The 18446-nt window shown below is 40.2% G+C and overlaps 1 protein-coding gene across 1 annotated transcript in view; it reads left to right on the forward strand.

Annotated features, from left to right (window-relative positions):
* LOC148775075 (membrane cofactor protein-like) overlaps positions 1 to 8236 on the forward strand; it is a 51297-nt gene extending 43061 nt beyond the window's left edge. The window contains exon 11 of the mRNA XM_088845021.1: positions 7469 to 8236. Coding sequence (XP_088701147.1) covers positions 7469 to 7541 — 73 coding nt within the window. The 3' untranslated portion in view covers positions 7542 to 8236. The remainder of the gene's footprint in view (positions 1 to 7468) is intronic.
* The last annotated feature ends 10210 nt before the right edge of the window (positions 8237 to 18446 follow it).

An 18446-nucleotide genomic window follows, 5' to 3' on the forward strand; every position in this document is an offset into this window, starting at 1 on the left:
TGTTAAACACCCCAACATTCAAATCTTAGGAGTCCCAGAAGAAGAAGACAAAAAGAAAGGCCATGAGAAAATACTTGAGGAGATAATAGTTGAAAACTTCCCTAAAATGGGGAAGGAAATAGCCATCCAAGTCCAAGAAACCCAGAGAGTCCCAAACAGGATAAACCCAAGGTGAAACACCCCAAGACACATGTTAATCAAATTAACAAAGATCAAACACAAAGACCAAATATTAAAACCAGCGCAAAAAGCAACAAATAGCACACAAAGGGATTCCCATAAGGATAACAGCTGATCTTTCAGTAGAAACTCTTCAGGCCAGAAGGGAATGGCAGGACATACTTAAAGTGATGAAAGAGAAAAACCTACAAACTAGATTAGTATACCCAGCAAGGATCTCATTCAAATATGAAGGAGAAATCAAAAGCTTTACAGACAAGCAAAAGCTGGGAGAATTCAGCACCACCAAACCAGCTCTCCAACAAACGCTAAAGGATCTTCTCTAGACAGGAAACACAGAAAAGGTTTATAAACCCGAAACCAAAACAGCAAAGCAAATGGCAGCGGGATCATACTTATCAATAATCACCTTAAACGTAAATGGGTTGAACGCCCCAACCAAAGACAAAGACCGGCTGGATGGACACAAAACCAAGACCCCATACATGTGTCTACAGAGACCCCCCTCAAACCAGGGACACGTACAGACTGAAAGGGAAGGGCTGGAAAAAGATACACCATGCAAATGGAAACCAAAAGAAAGCAGGAGTAGCAATACTTATATCAGATAAAATAGACTTTGAAATAAAGGCCGTGAAAAGAGACAGAGAAGGACACTACATAATGATCGAAAGATCAATCCAAGAAGAAGATATAACAACTATAAATATATATGCACCCAACATTGAAGCCATGAAATTAAAAGACGCTTACTCCTTGGAAGGAAAGTTATGACCAACCTAGATATTATATTAAAAAGCAGAGACATTACTTTGCCAACAAAGGTCCGTCTAGTCAAGGCTATGGTTTTTCCCGTGGTCACGTATGGATGTGAGAGTTGGACTCTGAAGAGAGCTGATCCATGAAGAATTGATGCTTTTGAACTGTGGTGCTGGAGAAGACTCTTGAGAGTCTCTTGGACTGAAAGGAGATCCAATCAGTCCATTCTAAAGGAGATCAGTCCTGGGTGTTCATTGGAAGGACTGATGCTAAAGCTGAAACTCCAATACTTTGGCCACCTCATGTGAAGAGCTGACTCACTGGAAAAGACTCTGATGCTGGGAGGGATTTGGGGCAGGAGGAGAAGGGGATGACAGAGAATGAGATGGCTGGATGGCATCACCGACTCAATGGACATGAGTTTGAGTGAACTCCGGGATTTGGTGATGGACAGGGAGGCCTGGCATGCTGTGATTCATGGGGTCGCAAAGAGTCGGACATGACTGAGCGACTGAACTGAACCGAACTGAACATAGAAGCACCACAATATGTAAGGCAAATGCTAACAAATATGAAAGGGGAAATTAACAGTAGCACAATAATAGTGGGAGACTTTTATACCCCACTCACACCTATGGATAGATCAACTAAACAGAAAATTAATAAGGAAACACATACTTTAAATGATACCATGGACCAGTTAGACCTAATTGATATCTATAGGACATTTCATCCCCAAACAATGAATTTCACTTTTTCTCAAGTGCACACGGAACCTTCTCCAGGATAGGTCACATCCTGGGCCATAAATCTAGCCTTGGTAAATTCAAAAAATTTGAAATCATTCCAAGCATCTTTTCTGACCACAATGCAGTAAGATTAGATGTCAATTACAGGAGAAAAACTATTAAAAACACAAACATATGGAGGCTAAACAACATGCTTCTAAATAACCAACAAATCACAGAAGAAATAAAAAAAGAAATCAAAATATGCACAGAAACGAATGAAAATGAAAACAACAGCCCAAAACCTATGGGATTCAGTAAAAGCAGTCTTAAGGGGAAGGTTCATAGCAATACAAGCTTACCTCAAGAAACAAGGGAAAAATCAAATAAATAACCTAACTCTACACCTAAAGCAACTAGAAAAAGAAGAATTGAACCCCAGGGTTAGTAGAAGTAAAGAAACCATAAAAATTAGGGCAGAAATAAAGGAAAAAGAAACAAAGGAGACTATAGCAAAAATCAACAAAACTAAAAGCTGGTTCTTTGAGAAGATAAATAGACAAACCATTAGCCAGACTTATCAAGAAAAAAAGGGAGAACCAAATAAGCAGAATTAGAAATGAAAATGGAGAATCACAACAGACAACACAGAAATACAAAGGATCATAAGAGACTACTCTCAGGAACTATATGCCAATAAAATGGACAACTTTGAAGAAATGGACAAATTCTTAGAAAAGTATAACTGTCCAAAACTGAACCAGGAAGAAATAGAAAATTTTAACAGACCCATCACAAGCACAGAAATTGAAACTGTAATCAGAAATCTTCCAACAAACAAAAGCCCAGGTCCAGACAGCTTCACAGCTGAATTCTACCAAAAATTTAGAAAAGAGCTAACACCTATCCTACTCAAACTCTCCCAGAAAATTGCAGAGGAAGGTAAGCTTCCACACTCATTCTATGAGGCCACCATCACTCTAATACCAAAACCAGGCAAAGATGCCACAAAAAAAAGAAAACTACAGGCCAATATCACTGATGAACATAGATGCAAAAATCCTTAACAAAATTCTAGCAAACAGAATCCAACAACATATTAAAATGATCATACATCATGACCAAGTGGGCTTTATCTCAGGGATGCAAGGATTCTTCAATATTCACAAATCAATCAATGTAATACACCACATTAACAAATTGAAAGATAAAAACCATATGATTATGTCAATAGATGCAGAGAAACTCTTTGACACAATTCAACATTCATTTATGATAAAAACCCTCCAGAAAGCAGGAATAGAAGGAACATACCTCAACATGATAAAAGCCATATATGATAAACCCACAGCAAACATTATCCTCAATGCTGAAAAATTGAAAGCATTTTCCCTAAGGTCAGGAGCAAGACAAGGGTGCCCACTCTCACCACTGCTATTCAACATAGTTTTGGAAATTTTAGCCATAGCAATCAGAGAAGAAAAAGAAATAAAAGGAATTCAGGTTGAAAAATAGGAAGTAAAACTCTCAGTGTTTGCAGATGACATGATCCTCTACATTTTAGAAAACCCTAAAGATACCACCAGAAAATTACTAGAGCTAATCAATGAATATAGTAAAGTTGCAGGATATAAAATTAACACACTGAAATCCCTTGCATTCCTATCACTAACAATGAGAAAACAGAAAGAGAAATTAAGGAAACAATTCCATTCACCATTGCAATGAAAAGAGTAAAATACTTAGGAATAAATTTACCTAAAGAAACAAAAGACCTATATATAGAAAACTATAAAACACTGATGAAAGAAATCAAAGAGGACACAAATAGATGGAGAAATATACCATGTTCATGGATGGGGAGAATCAATATGGTGAAAATGGGTATACTACCCAAAGCAATCTATAGATTCAATGCACTCCCTATCAAGCTACCAACAGTATTTTTCAGAGAACTAGAACAGATAATTTCACCATTTTATGGAAATACAAAAATACTTGAATAGCCAAAGCAATTTTGAGAAAGGAGAATGGAACTGGAGGAATCAACCTGCCTGACTTCAGACTATACTACAAAGCTACAGTCATCGAGACAGTATGGTACTGGCACAAAGACAGAAATATAGATCAATGGAACAAAATAAAAATCCCAAAGATAAATCCATACACCTACAGACACCTTATCTTTGACAAAGGAGGCAAGAATATACAATGGAGAAAAGACAATCTCTTTAACAAGTGGTGCTGGGAAAACTGGTCAACCACTTGTAAAAGAATGAAACTAGAACACTTTCTAACACCATACACAAAAATAAACTCAAATTGGATTAAAGATCTAAATGTAAGACCAGAAAGTATAAAATTCCTAGAGGAAAACATAGGCAAAACACTCTCTGACATAAATTACAGCAGGATCCTCTGTGACCCACCTTCCAGAGTAATGGAAATAAAAGCAAAAATAAACATATGGGACCTAATTAAACTTAAAAGCTTTTGCACAATGAAGGAAGAAACTATAAGGAAGGTGAAAAGATAGTCTTCAGAATGGGAGAAAATAATAGCAAATTGACAGAGAATCTCAAAAATATACAAGCAGCTCTTGCAACTCAATTCCAGAAAAACAAATGACCCAATCAAAAAATAGGCCAAAGAACTAAACAGACATTTCTCCAGAGAAGACATACAGATGGCCAACAAACACATGAAAAGATGCTCAACATCATTCATTATCAGAGAAATCAAAACCACAATGAGGTACCATCTCACACCAGCCAAATGGCTGCCATCGAAAAGTCTACAAACAATAAATGCTGGAGAGGGTGTGGAGAAAAGGGAACCCTTTTTCACTGTTGGTGGGAATGCAAACTAGTACAGCCACTATGGAGAACAGTGTGGAGATTCCTTAAAAAACTGGAAATAGAACTGCCATATGACCCAGCAATCCCCCTGCTGGGCATACACACAGAGGAAACCAGAATTTAAAGAGACACGTGTACCCCAATGTTCATTGCAGCACTGTTTACAATAGCTAGAACATGGAAGCAACCTAGATGTCCATCAGCAGACGAATGGATATGAAAGCTGTGGTACATATACACAATGGAGTATCACTCAGCTATTAAAAATAATGCATTTGAATCAGTGCTAATGAGGTGGATGAAACTGGAGTCTATTATATAGAGTGAAGTAAGCCAGAAAGAAAAACACCAATACAGTACACTAACACATATATATGGAATTTAGAAAGATGGTAACGATGACCCTATATGTGAGACAGCGAAAGAGACAGAGATGTAAAGAACAGACTTTTTGAGGGTGGGATGATTTGAAAGAATAACATTTAAACATGTATATTACCATATGTGAAATAGATCGTCAATCCAGGTTCCATGCATGAGACAAGGTGCTCAGGGCTGGTGCACTGGGATGACCCTGAGGGATGGGGTGGGGAGGGAGGTGGGAGGGGGGCTCAGAATGGGGAACACATGTATACCCATGGCTGATTCATGTCAATATATGGCAAAAACCACTACAATGTTGTAATTAGCCTCCAATTAAATAATAAAAAAAAAAATCCTCCTGCAATGCAGGAGACCTGAGTTCAATCCGTGAGTTGGGAAGATCCCCTGGAGAAGGGAACAGCTACCCACTCCAGTATTCTGGCCTGGAGAATTCTGTACAGTCCATGGGGTCACAAAGAGCTGGACATGACTGAGTGACTTTCACTGTTCACTTTGTCTGTTGTAGTCAGTTTCCTAAGCAGGGGTGGAATTGTGTTTTCCAGCTCCAGAGCCAGTGGCTTTCAAGGACATCAAAAGTGTTTCATTCTGTGTAAAATGAGCTTGAGTGCACAGTACACATCAAAGACTTCATACAAAATATGTACACTCCATGAATACCAGATTAGGCGAGATATAATTGAAACTAATTTTCCTGCTTCTTTTTGTTTTTTTAAATGTAGCTTCTAGAAAATTCAAAATTACCTATATGGCTTGCACTATATTTCTTTGTGCAATGATGGACTTGGATAATAGATATTATTAAGCTCTCTTTGTTACCCAAAACAGTGTAATGTGAGTTTTGGTTACCTAGGGGCCTTTCTAACCAGAACACGTGATTCCCTGGCTTCAGCAATATGTGAATCGTGAACTTCCAGATGTTCAAGCAGGTTTTAGAAAAGGCAGAGGCACCAGAGATCAAATTGCCAACATCCGCTGGATTATGGAGAAAGCAAGAGAGTTCCAGAAAAACATCTATTTCTGCTTCATTGACTATGCCAAGGCCTTTGACTGTGTGGATCACAATAAACTGTGGAAAATCCTGAAAGAGATGGGAATCCCAGACCACCTGACCTGCCTCTTGAGAAACCTGTATGCAGGTCAGGAAGCAACAGTTAGAACTGGACATGGAACAACAGACTGGTTCCAAATAGGAAAGGGAGTACGTCAAGGTTGTATATTGTCACCCTGCTTATTTAATTTATATGCAGAGTACATCATGAGGAATGCTGGGCTGGAAGAAGCACAAGCTGGAATCAAGATTGCCGGGAGAAATATCAATAACCTCAGATATGCAGATGACACCACCCTGATGGCAGAAAGTGAAGAGGAACTCAAAGGCCTCTTGATGAAAGTGAAAGAGGAGAGTGAAAAGGTTGGCTTGAAGCTCAACATTCAGAAAACGAAGATCATGGCATCTGGTCCCATCACTTTATGGGAAATAGATGGGTAAACAGTGGAAACCGTGTCAGACTTTATTTTTTTGGGCTCCAAAATCACTGCGGATGCTGATTGCAGCCTTGAAATTAAAAGACGCTTGCTCCTTAGAAGGAAAGTTATGACCAGCCTAGATAGCATATTAAAGAGCAGGGACATTACCTTGCCAACCAAGGTCCATCTAGTCAAGGCTATGGTTTTTCCCGTGGTCATGTATGGATGTGAGAGTTGGACTGTGAGGAAGGCTGATCGCCAAAGAATTGATGCTTTTGAACTGTGGTGCTGGAGAAGACTCTTGAGAGTCCCTTGGACTGCAAGGAGATCCAACCAGTCCATTCTAGAGGAGATCAATCCTGGGTGTTCATTGGAAGGACTTATGCTAAAGCTGAAGCTCCAATACTTTGGCCACCTCATGCGACGAGTTGACTCACTGGAAAAGAGTCTGATGCTGGGAGGGATTGGGGGTGGGAGGAGACGGGGAAGACAGAGAATGAGGTGGCTGGATGGCATCACCAACTCGATGGACATGAGTTTGAGTGAACTCCGGGAGTTGGTGATGGACAGGGAGGCCTGGCATGCTGTGGTTCATGGGGTCGCTAAGAGTCGGACACGACTGAGTGACTGAACTGAACTGAACTGAACTGAGGGATAAATGAGGCACCAGTGAACTTTAATATGCTCGATATCATTACCTTTGTAAAGGTTTCATCTCAGAGCCAGAATTAAAATTGCATTTTAGGGAAAATGAATGTTTCTCTCTAGCCTTTCCCACTGGTCCTAAACTAAAATAAGGAAATATTTACTGAGTAAATGCAACTGCTCTATTTCTTGTGTTAGAATCAAAAGTATAATGCAGATATAGAAAGGGGATTCCTGGAGTGAGACTAATTGAACATTTGAAATTTCTTTAAAAGAACCATTTTAAAGAAATGAAATCATTTTTAAGAAAGAAATCATTTCCCAGTTCAGTGACTCTTGGTGTTGAAAATACATTTTTTTTCATTGTTTCCAAATGGACTGCTAGAATTTAATTTCTGTACTTAACTGTGTTTACCTCTGATGCTGTCTTTTTGTCTTTCCTTGCAGAAAAAAGGGAGTTGGTGCTGGACCTACCACTCAGCAGAAAAAACCTACCAGTCTGGCAGTGCAGAAGCGCTAATTATTTTCTACAAACCTATGTATCAATTTATATTTTGATTATACTAATATGTTAAGATCTACAGTAAATTCATACATCAACTATGGAAAACTGTATACAGGTCCCTCAATAAGTTAAAAATAGCACCACCTTTTGAGTCCATAATTCCACCACAGGTATATACCCAAAGGAAACAAAACCACCATATGGAAAAGATAACTGCACCTCCCTGTGTATTGCAGAATTATTTATAATAACTGTGACATGAAAGAAATCTCAGTGTTCACTGCCAGATGGATGGGCAAATAAAACGTGAGATATACAGATTATATATATATATGTATACACACATACATGTAAGTGTATATGCATACGCATATATACACACACAGTGGAATACCATTCAACATAAAAAATAAACCCTGTCATTTGCAACAGCACTTATAGAACTCTAGGGCATTACGCATTGGAGAAGGAAATGGCAACCCACTCCGGTGTTCTTGCCTGGGGAATCCCAGGGACAGGGGAGCCTGGTGGGCTGCTGTCTATGGGGTTGCACAGAGTCGGACACGACTGAAGTGACTTAGCAGCAGAAGCAGCAGGGCATTACACCAAGTGAATCAGTCATACAGAAACAGACAAATACTGAATGACCTCACTGATACATGGAATCCAAAAATCTACACTCACAGGAAAAGAAACCAGATTTCTGGTTGTCAGAGGCAGGGGCTAAGGATGATGGTGGAACTGCGTGACAGGTGTCAAAAGGTACAAAATTCCAGTTATAAGATAAACAAGTACTGAGACGCAATGTACAGCATCAGTTCAGTTCAGTTCAGTCGCTCAGTCGTGTCCAACTCTTTGCGACCCCATGAACCGCAGCACTCCAGGCCTCCTTGTCCATCACCAACTCCTCGGGTCACCCAAACCCATGTCCATTGAGTCAGTGGTGCCATCTAACCATCTCGTCCTCTATCGTCCCCTTCTCCTCCTGCCTTCAATCTTTCCCAGCATCAGGGTCTTTTCAAATGAGTCTCTCTTCACATCAGGTGGCCAAAGTATTGGAGTTTTAGCTTCAACATCAGTCCTACCAATGAACACCCAGGACTGATCTCCTTTAGGACGGACTGGTTGGATCTCCTTGCAGTCCAAGGGACTCTCAAGAGTCTTCTCCAGCACCACAGTTCAGCATAGTGACCGTAATCAGTGATTCTATATTGTACAATAGTTGATATCCTGACAGTTGCTCGTTCCCAGATAAAGAGAGCTGCTGGTGTTGTGCCATGTTAAAGGACTCACGCATTCAGATATTTATTTGCTGGGGAAGGAATGGGGGATCTGGCACCAATCTGCCTCAGATCCAAGGAATGACGGCACTGGCAAATTGCTAAGAGAGTAGATCTTAACATTTGTAATCCTAAGAATGATTGGGTGTTAAGAAATGTATTGTCGTAACTCTTCAGCGTATACATTATCAAATCATGCTGTACAGCATGAACTTGTACAGTGTTACATAGGCATACCTCATTTTCCTCTTCTTCACTTTATTGCACTTTGCAGATACTGCATTTTATTTTTTCACAAATTGAAGGTTTATGGCAACCCTGTATGAACAAGTTTATTGGTGCCATTTTTCCAATAGCATTTGCTCATTCATGTATCTGTTTCACATTTTCGTAATTCTTGGCAATGATTCAAATTTTTAAAATTATTTTTCTGTTTGTGATGGTGATCTGTGTTCAGTTATCATTCTGGTTCCTGCTATAACTCACTGAAGGCTCAGGTGGTGATTAGCAATCTTAGCAATAACTTATTTTTAGTTAAGACTTGTACTTTTTTTGTTAGACACATAAAACTGCACACTTAGTAGACTGAAGGACAGTTTAAACATAAAACTGGGAAATACAACAATTTATACTACTTGCTTTATTGAGATGCTCACTTTAACACAGTAGTCTAGAACCAAGCCCATAATATCTTCAAGTTATACCTGTATGTCAGTTATGTCTCAATGAAAACAGAAGGAGAAGAATAATCCACAAAGTTTGTTCTCCAGTTTCTTTTTAGTCTCATGAATGCAACTGTTAAGTCACAGTGCTAGTATTTTACTGTGACTTGAACATCTCACCATCCTTTACACTTTTCTGAAAAATGTAGGAATTTGGAATTGAACATTGTGTGTGTTTTCCCTCAAATAACAGTTGAATTTATAGGGTAAGTCAACACAGCATCCCTCGTAGTATTAGGTGAAGAAATTAAAAAAAAAAATAAAATCTCCAAACTCAGAGAAACAAAATTCAAAATGAAACTGCATTTTGTTTCTTAAAGAAAGTGATTTTGAAAGGATTTTTGTTCAAAGATGAAAGCTGACTATTGAGTAATTATTTAACACCCACAAAATGTATTTTATATGTTTATCATAAAGAGCCTTTAGAAATATATGTACACTAATTCAGCCCTTAGACAGTAAAAAGGACAACACTGCAGATTTGGAATTTGAACAAGTTTGACTTCCTTAACTAAGCATATTGCTAGAAAATATGCTTAGAGTAACAGGGTAAAATTCTGTGTTTAAAAATTATTTGTAACTTCCTGATGATTTAGAAAAGCAATAAAATTTATGTCTGGCATTTGTTCTTCACCCTTTTAATAACAATAAACCAGTCTAAGAAATAAAAAATAATTCAGCATCAGTTTCAGGCTTCTGTAGACAGAGGGCTCCGACTCTTGTAGCAGGAATGCCAGCTCAGGCCAAAGTGAACACGGCAGCCTTGATGTTTTCTTAACAAAGAATTCCACTCTTTAAGAGAATTGGAATCCAGTCTAAATTCTGGCTATAGGTGGTTTTCTCTCCCCACTTTAATAAAGGAGATGTCTTACTTTAAACATGTTACCTGAATGTCAGCAGTCTGTAGGGCCGCATCAGATAACCTCAAGTTGCATGAGAGCCTTTGTGGGCTCTTCACCTCATCTATAAAGGGCAGAGTGAAAATGAAGCCCCGTATTTCAGAAAAGCAGACTTTGCAAATTTACTGTAGGTCATACAACGGAATGTGGAGAAGGAAATGGCAACCCACTGCAGTATTCTTGACTGGAGAATCCCAGGGACAGGGGAGCCTGGTGGGTTACATATAGTCCATGGCATTGCAAAAGAGTCGGATACAACTGAGCATGCATGCATGCAATGGAATGGAAACAGGAAACAGCTCAGGTAGCTCTGGACACTCGGGTGGGACAGCTCCCAGCTCTGTGCTCACATCAGCGGCCACAGAGGAGGGACTATGCTCTAAACTCAGATTATGTTTTTATAGGTGGTGTTTCAGACTTCTATAGGTAGTAGCATAAACTGGGCCAAAGAAATGTTGCCTTGAGAAGGATATAAATGAGAAATTAAGAGTGGACCAGAGTAATTATTGTTTTACTCCTGAAGGACATGTTTGAGGTCCTTCCCTTTGTAATCTCTGGTGAGGAACTTTAGGTAGATATGTTTGAGCAGAAATAAACAGGATTTCTGAACTAAATACAGAGTTGAAGTTGCACTATAATCATTTTCACGTCCTTTTCAAGAACCAGAGCACTTGCTTAGAAGCGAGGGGTGACTATGTGATTTATCTTTTTAACCCTGACTGAGGAGTTTTTCAAATACAAGTTTTATGCTAATCAAAATAAATGGACTTTTATAGTTGTTTCTTTTATATGTGAGATTGATATGTGTATATTAATATAAATTATGTTATATTTATCAAATAATTTATCAATTACCTAAATATATGGTGAAACTTTTTCTCTAGTAAAGTTTGTTTAAATGAGAGGGGAAACATGTATTTGAGTTCAAAGGTGTCTTAAAACTGCAAGAATGTATCCCCTGTGGTCTAATGTCTTGTTCATTTTTTTTGAGAACTGGATCTTCAAGTCTATTTAAAAAATAAAATGTTCTTTTGGAGAAGTTACATTTGGAATGGTGTATTGATTTCCAATGCGTTTTAACTCAAATAAGAGTATGCTTCTAACGGGGCCCACCTTCTCTAAACACCCCTCCCCCCCCCGCCAGTCACCACTCCCGCCCCTCCCATCTCAGAGTCTGCAGGCTTCTCTTCTCCTAATCGGTCCTGTGCCTCCCCTGCTCAGAGGTGTTCAGTCCCACCACATTACCTGCAGCATGAAGTTCAAGTTTCTTTCCTGATACTCGAAGACTTTGAACCACTAAATCCCAGCTTTTCGCTTCCAAGTCTCCTCTTTCTGCTGCACTTCAGATAACCTGCTCCCAGTCCAGCTAGACCATCTGCTCCCCGCTCTCCATGGTAATCCTAGTTCACTGTTGTCTGAAGCGCCTCGTCTCCTGTCTGATCCTGAGCATCTTTCAAGGCCCAGCTCACGGAGTGCGCTCCACGCAGCACTCCCGGGATGCTACCCAGCTCTCCTAGTCTCTGTGATCACCCGGCCTTGAGAAAACTACATTTTAGTATCTAAGTACACGTTTGGTAGAAGACCTATCTTCCACATACATTATTGCATGTGTATAGCTGGTTAAAATCCCAAGTTCCAACCATGAAAGCATAACATGTTTCTGTATGGAACTAATAATGGAATTTGTTTCAAATTATGCAAAAAAGTATGTTTTCTTGGCAGATTTGAATCTCATTGCTATACCTTGAGATCCAGCCTCAGGCTTTCTGAACCACAGCTGTGCACTGGAATATCCTGGGAATTTTCACTAATGCCTGGATCCCACCCCTCAGAGACTTGTCATGTCCTTGACCTGGAGTGTGACCTAGGCATCATTAAAAGCTTCCCAAGTGATTATAACATGTAGCTAAGTGTGAGAATGTCCTCCTCATTAGCGGTTTTCAAGTCCCAGAGTCCACTTCTGCATATGAACTTATAAAGACATATGGTAAATGATTATAATTACAAAATATAACCATGGTTTTGCAATCCAACTTATTAAAGAAATAAAAAACATCTGAAACTTGAATAAAATCTTGTTTCCTGCCTAACCAAAGGAGACTATCTGTGGTTTAAAAAGCAAAACAAAATAAAACAGAAGCAATCTTTCTAATATCCACCCTGGATGAACATTAGTTTGGCTATAATTTCAAAATGTGTTTTATCAAATTTTTTAACTTGAGACTACAGTATATTTTTTCAGTTGGCATTAAATACACAGGAAGTTCTTTTAAAGTGAATAATAAAAGTCCTGTACAAGAATTCTGAAGACAGCTGGGGTAGGCAGGAATTTAAATTTAAATTGTTGAAGAACATTCTAGGTCTTAGGAAAATAAGCAAATCTGGCATTCTAAAACTTTAATTCTTGGTAATATTGTAACCAAGAATGAATAATTTTGTATACTAAAAGTGTATATATTTGTACTCAAGAGCAGAATTTAACATAATCTAATGAATTCCAGAAATATTGCAAAACTGAGTGAGCGCACACACATTTTTTATTTCCCTAACCTGCATTGCTTTCATCATTTTCTAGGCTCATCCATTCAGAAAAGCTTCCTCTGGAATGGTCAGGCTTTATAGTCTTAGCGCTGCTGCCCTCATGTGGGCTATTAAGGCATTTGCCTTACATTGGTCAGATTTCCGTCATTGCGGATTCCCAGAAGCCATTTTTTATTTTGTTTTTATTAACTAGCTATTTTCTGCTTGCCTCCTAGGAAATTAACTTTTGAAAAGAGGCTAACATCTGCATTGTCAATCAACTGTTTTTCCTCCCCTCTGGCTTACAAACCTAAAGAAAGTGACCAAATTGCCTTAAGCATGAATCACACTGAGAAAGGAACAGCCCTGATTCCTGACTTGCTAGCCAATACCCCCACCGTCCAAAAAAAAAACTTGTTTGGGGTAGTAAACTCATATTAGCTGGGCATCAAACTTAGGCACTCGCCTTTTTTATTGTCCAGCTCTCACATCCATACATGACTACTGGAAAAACCATAGACGGACCTTTGGTTGACAAAGTAATATCTCTGCTTTTTAATATGCTGTCTAGGTTGGTCATAACTTTCCTTCCAAGGAGCAAACGTCTTTTAATTTCATGGATGAAGTCACCATCTGCAGTGATTTTGGAGCCCCCCAAAATAAAGTTTGCCACTGTTTCCATCGTTTCTCTATTTGCCATGAAGTGATGGGACCAGATGCCATGATCTTAGTTTTCTGAATGATGAGCTTTAAGCCAACTTTTTCACTCTCCTCTTTCACTTTCATCAAGAGGCTCTTTAGTTCCTCTTCACTTTCTGCCATAAGGGTGGTGTCATCTGCATATCTGAGGTTATTGATATTTCACCCAGCAATCTTGATTCCAGCTTGTGCTTCTTCCAGCCCAGCATTTCTCATGATGTACTCTGCATTTAAGTTAAATAAGCAGGGTGACAATATACAGCCTTGACGTACTCCTTTTCCTATTTGGAATCAGTCTGTTGTTCCATGTCCAGTTCTAACTGTTGCTTCCTGACCTGTATACAGATTTCTCAGGAGGCAGGTCAGGCGGTCTGATATTCCCATCTCTTTCAGAATTTTCCCCAGTTTATTGTGATCTACACAATCAAAGTCTTTGGCATAGTCAATAAAGCAGAAATAGATGTTTTTCTGGAACTCTTGCTTGTTCGATGATCCAGTGGATGTTGGCAATTTGATCTGTGGTTCCTTTGCCTTTTCTAAAACCAGCTTGAACATCTGGAAGTTCACAGTTCACGTACTGTTGAAGCCTAGCTTGGAGAACTGTGAGCATGACTTTACTAGCGTGTGAGATGAGTGCAATTGTGTGGTAGTTTGAGCATTCTTTGGCATTGCCTTTCTTTGGGATTGGAATGAAGACTGCCCTTTTCCAGTCCTGTGGCCACTGCTGAGTTTTCCAAATTTGCTGGCATATTGAGTGCAGCACTTTCATAGCATCATCTTTTAGGATTTGAAATAGTTCAACTGAAATTCTATTACCTCCACTAGCTTTGTTCAAAGTGATGCTTCCTAAGACCCACTTGACTTTGCAATCCAGGATGTCTGGCTCTAGGTGAGTGATCACACCATCGTGATTATTTGGGTTGTGAAGATCTTTTTTGTACAGTTCTTCTGTAGATTCTTGCCACCTCTTCTGAATATCTTCTGCTTCTGTTAGGTCCATACCATTTCTGTCCTTTATCGAGCCCATCTTTGCATGAAATGTTCCCCTGGTATCTCTAATTTTCTTGAGATCTCTAGTCTTTCCCATTCTATTGTTTTCCTCTATTTCTTTGCAGTGATCATGAGGAAGGCTTTCTTATCTCTCCTTGCTATTCTTTGGAACTCTGCATTCGAATGGGTATATCTTTCCTTTTCTCCTCTGCTTTTCACTTCTCTTCTTTTCACAGTTATTTGTAAGTCCTCCTCAGACAGCCATTTTGCTTTTTTGCATTTCTTTTCCATGGGAATGGTCTTGCTCCCTGTCCCCTGTACAATGTCACGAACCTCCGTCTATAGTTCATTAGGCACTCTATCAGATCTAGTCCCTTAAATCTACTTCTCACTTCCACTATATAATTGTTAGGGGTTTGATCTAGGTCATACCTGAATGGCCTAGTGGTTTTCCCTACTTTCTTCAATTTAGGTCTGAATTTGGCAATAAGGAGTTCATGATCTGAGCCACAGTCAGCTCCTGGTCTTGTTTTTGCTGACTGTATAGAGCTTCTGCATCTTTGGCTGCAAATAATATAATCAATCTGATTTTGGTGTTGACCATCTGGTGATGTCCATGTGTAGAGTCTTCTCTTGTGTTGTTGGAAGAGGGTGTTTGCTATGACTAGTGCATTCTCTTGGCAGAACTCTATTAGCCTTTGCCCTGCTTAATTCTGTACTCCAAAGTCAAATTTGCCTGTTACTCCAGGTGTTTCTTAACTTCTTACTTTTGCATTCCAGTCCCCTATAATGAAAAGGACATCTTTTGCGGGGTGTTAATTGTAGAAGGTCTTGTAGGTCTTCATAGAACTGTTCAACTTCAGCTCCTTCTGCATTACTGGCCGGGGCTTAGACTTGGATTACTGTAATGTTGAGTGGTTTGCCTTGGAAACGTACAGTGATCATTTTGTCGTTTTTAGATCTCTGAGGTTCTGTATTTCCTTGTGTTCCATACACTATTTGTGGAGGATGTCTAACAGCTTCCAGAGGTATCTGAGTCCTAATGCCTGCAAACTGGGAATGTTTTCTTATAACTAAAAATAAAAGGTCTTTGAAGAAAAGATCTTGGATGGGGAGATTATCACCACCACCCCCGCAGGTGGGGCCCTAAATGTAACCTCGTTTAATCCTCACAAGAAGAATGTAGAGGGAGACGTGAGTACAGCAGAAAGCGGTGAGACCTCTGAGGCAGCGTGCCAGGGTGCTGGCTTGGAGGACGCAGGAGGGGGCCTCAAGCCAAAGCATGCAGCTCCCAAAGCTGAAAAAGGCGAGGTAATGAATTCTCTTCCAGTACATCTTGGAGGGAATGTGGCCCTGTCTGTAACCTGATCTCAGACTCTGACCTTTCAGAACTTAAAGAACACAGATGCATTGTTTTAAACAGTAATTGTGTGAATGTTTGCATCACATCAAAATTTCTGTTAAAATACTACTCCAGAGGTGACAGCATTAGCCAGTGGGGGCCACTGAGAAGTGATTAGGTCACGAGGGTGGATGACTGGGGTTAGTGTTCTTATGAAAAAAGACCTGGTAAAATTTGCTCACCCCGCTGCCCCAGGAAGTTACAGCTAGAGGGCACTGTCTGCAAACCAGACAGCTGGTTCTCCCCAGACACCATCTCCGCCAGGGCCTTGATCTCGGTCTTCCCAGATTCCAAACTGTGAGAAACAAATCTGTTGTTTGCAGGCTGCCTTGTCTGGAGTGTTTGTTATAGACGCCCGAAGCCACTAAGGCAAACACCAGGTTTGCTGTACTTGGTGAAAGAAGCCGCAGAAAAGCTCAGACAGAGGGACACGCGCCCCTGACCGCACAGCCGCATAACCTGGGCAACTTGCAAATCAGAATTGTAGGGGTGGGACCTGAAAATCACACACTAACGGCCCCTCGGGTGACTGTGATGGGAAGGTGGGTAGAACAGAATCACATCAGAATAGACACAAAGCATAGCATTCCCTGCGTTCAAGGAAAACTCTCAAACTGCCCCAAAATGTACTAGTCCGCTAGGCACTTCCCTAAAACTATACACCAGCTTCTCAAAATGCAGAGTTGCCAACATCTTACGTGAGGACTTAACCAGGTTCGAGATTTAACACAGTCTTTTCACCCTAAGTTGGCCAAAGATTCGGCTTCTCTCATGTTTATTGAGATTCGCCGGCAGTTAGTTCTGCAGCTGGAAATTCTTCGGCAGTGCAACCGGCATGAGGCTGGGGGTGCCTTCAGCCCAAGGCGCTATCCACTGATGCGCTTACCGTAAATATGTGGCAAAACTCAGGTGAGTAGTACGCATGCCCGGCAAAGAATTTTCTAGCCAGATAGAAACCATCGCTTGGAAAACCGGACTCAAGATATCTCCAAAAGAAACATTTTGCTTAGCAATTTATTAGGGAAAACCACTTGGAGTGCTGATTTTAAGCAAAGAGCTGCTAGCCTGCAGATGAATAAAGCAAAATAAACCTAAATGAGGGTCACGTTAGTTACTTGGGGCATGCGTTTTGCTTTTCATGACCCAGCCTTGAGCACTGTTAAACATTAAGCATCCATGAGAACTCCAGAAACTGCTTTTATGGAAAAGATGTACAAGTCACTGTTTTTATGCTTTTATGTTCAACTCTGTCTTCTGACACTTTCTTATTTGGGGACTGGAATCACAGCAACCTGCTGGCAGGATCCACAGGTTACTTCCTTTACTGGCAATATCTAGCCTGGAGCCAGGGCCACAGTAGGTGAATCGGAAGCTGTCCAGTTTGTTACAGCTGAACCAAAGCTGTCATGCCCATGGGTCTGTTGTAGCTACCTCAGCAGAGAGGTGAATAAAGCAAACCAGGGTCTTAACTGTTCCCACATAATGGGAACCAGAACCTGAATTCTCCAGTCAACAGCCCCAAACAGCCCTGCAGCTGCAGTGGGAGGTGCCCCCCATTCCCGGGGAAGTTTTCCCAACAAGAGTCTTCACCCGCCTCACCCCACCCCACCGGGCAGGGCAGCCAGCTGGGGGGAGACTGGCAGGAACTGGACCTCAAAAGACTTCCCAAGTGGTTGAGATGCCACCGCTTAAGAAGAACCACTGGTGTGAAATCAAAGTCCTGCAGGTAGGTCAGGAAATGGCTACCCACTTCAGTGTTCTTGCCCGGAGAATCCCGTGGACAGAGGAGCCTGGCGGGCCACAGTCCATGGGGTCGCAAAGAGTCAGACACGACTGAGCACAGTAAAGAAATCAGAGTTTAAAATACCACAAGTTTTAGTAAATTTCCTATCTTTCTGAACTACTTCTTCAGATATCAATGTGAACTAGTCTAAACCTGGCATTTCATAGTTATGCCATGTCAGAAATCTTATTTTCAACAGAAGGTAGTATTAATATTAATAGAAATAGATACAGGAGAAGGTAAAGATATGGGAGAGGCATTTAGGGCTAATATATAGGCAATTCAATTTTTCTGAACAACAAAAATAATACAGCTTATATCCTATTTCCTCCTAAACAGAAATAAATTTTCAAAGCCCTGTCTGTATTATCTGGGATGGCACTCAACTTATGTCTGTGACACCATGCCCCTGGAGTAACATGTTTTCCACTAATATCTGTGGAAACAAAATCTACATTACTTTTTAAGAATTTAGAATTAGTAATTCATTTTTTGAAGCTTTAAAGATCATCCATCCTGATCTTTCTCAGTGGGTCTGTGCATATGTTCTGAGGATGCTCAGCTGGTATGGCAACAGGATATAAAGGCTCAAGATGAAAATGACAAGGCTTCCTGTGAGAATACT

The sequence above is a fragment of the Moschus berezovskii genome, chromosome 17 (assembly GCF_049115385.1).
Source record: "Moschus berezovskii isolate FMDL1 chromosome 17, NW_MosBer_1.0, whole genome shotgun sequence".
NCBI classification, from domain to species: domain Eukaryota; kingdom Metazoa; phylum Chordata; class Mammalia; order Artiodactyla; family Moschidae; genus Moschus; species Moschus berezovskii.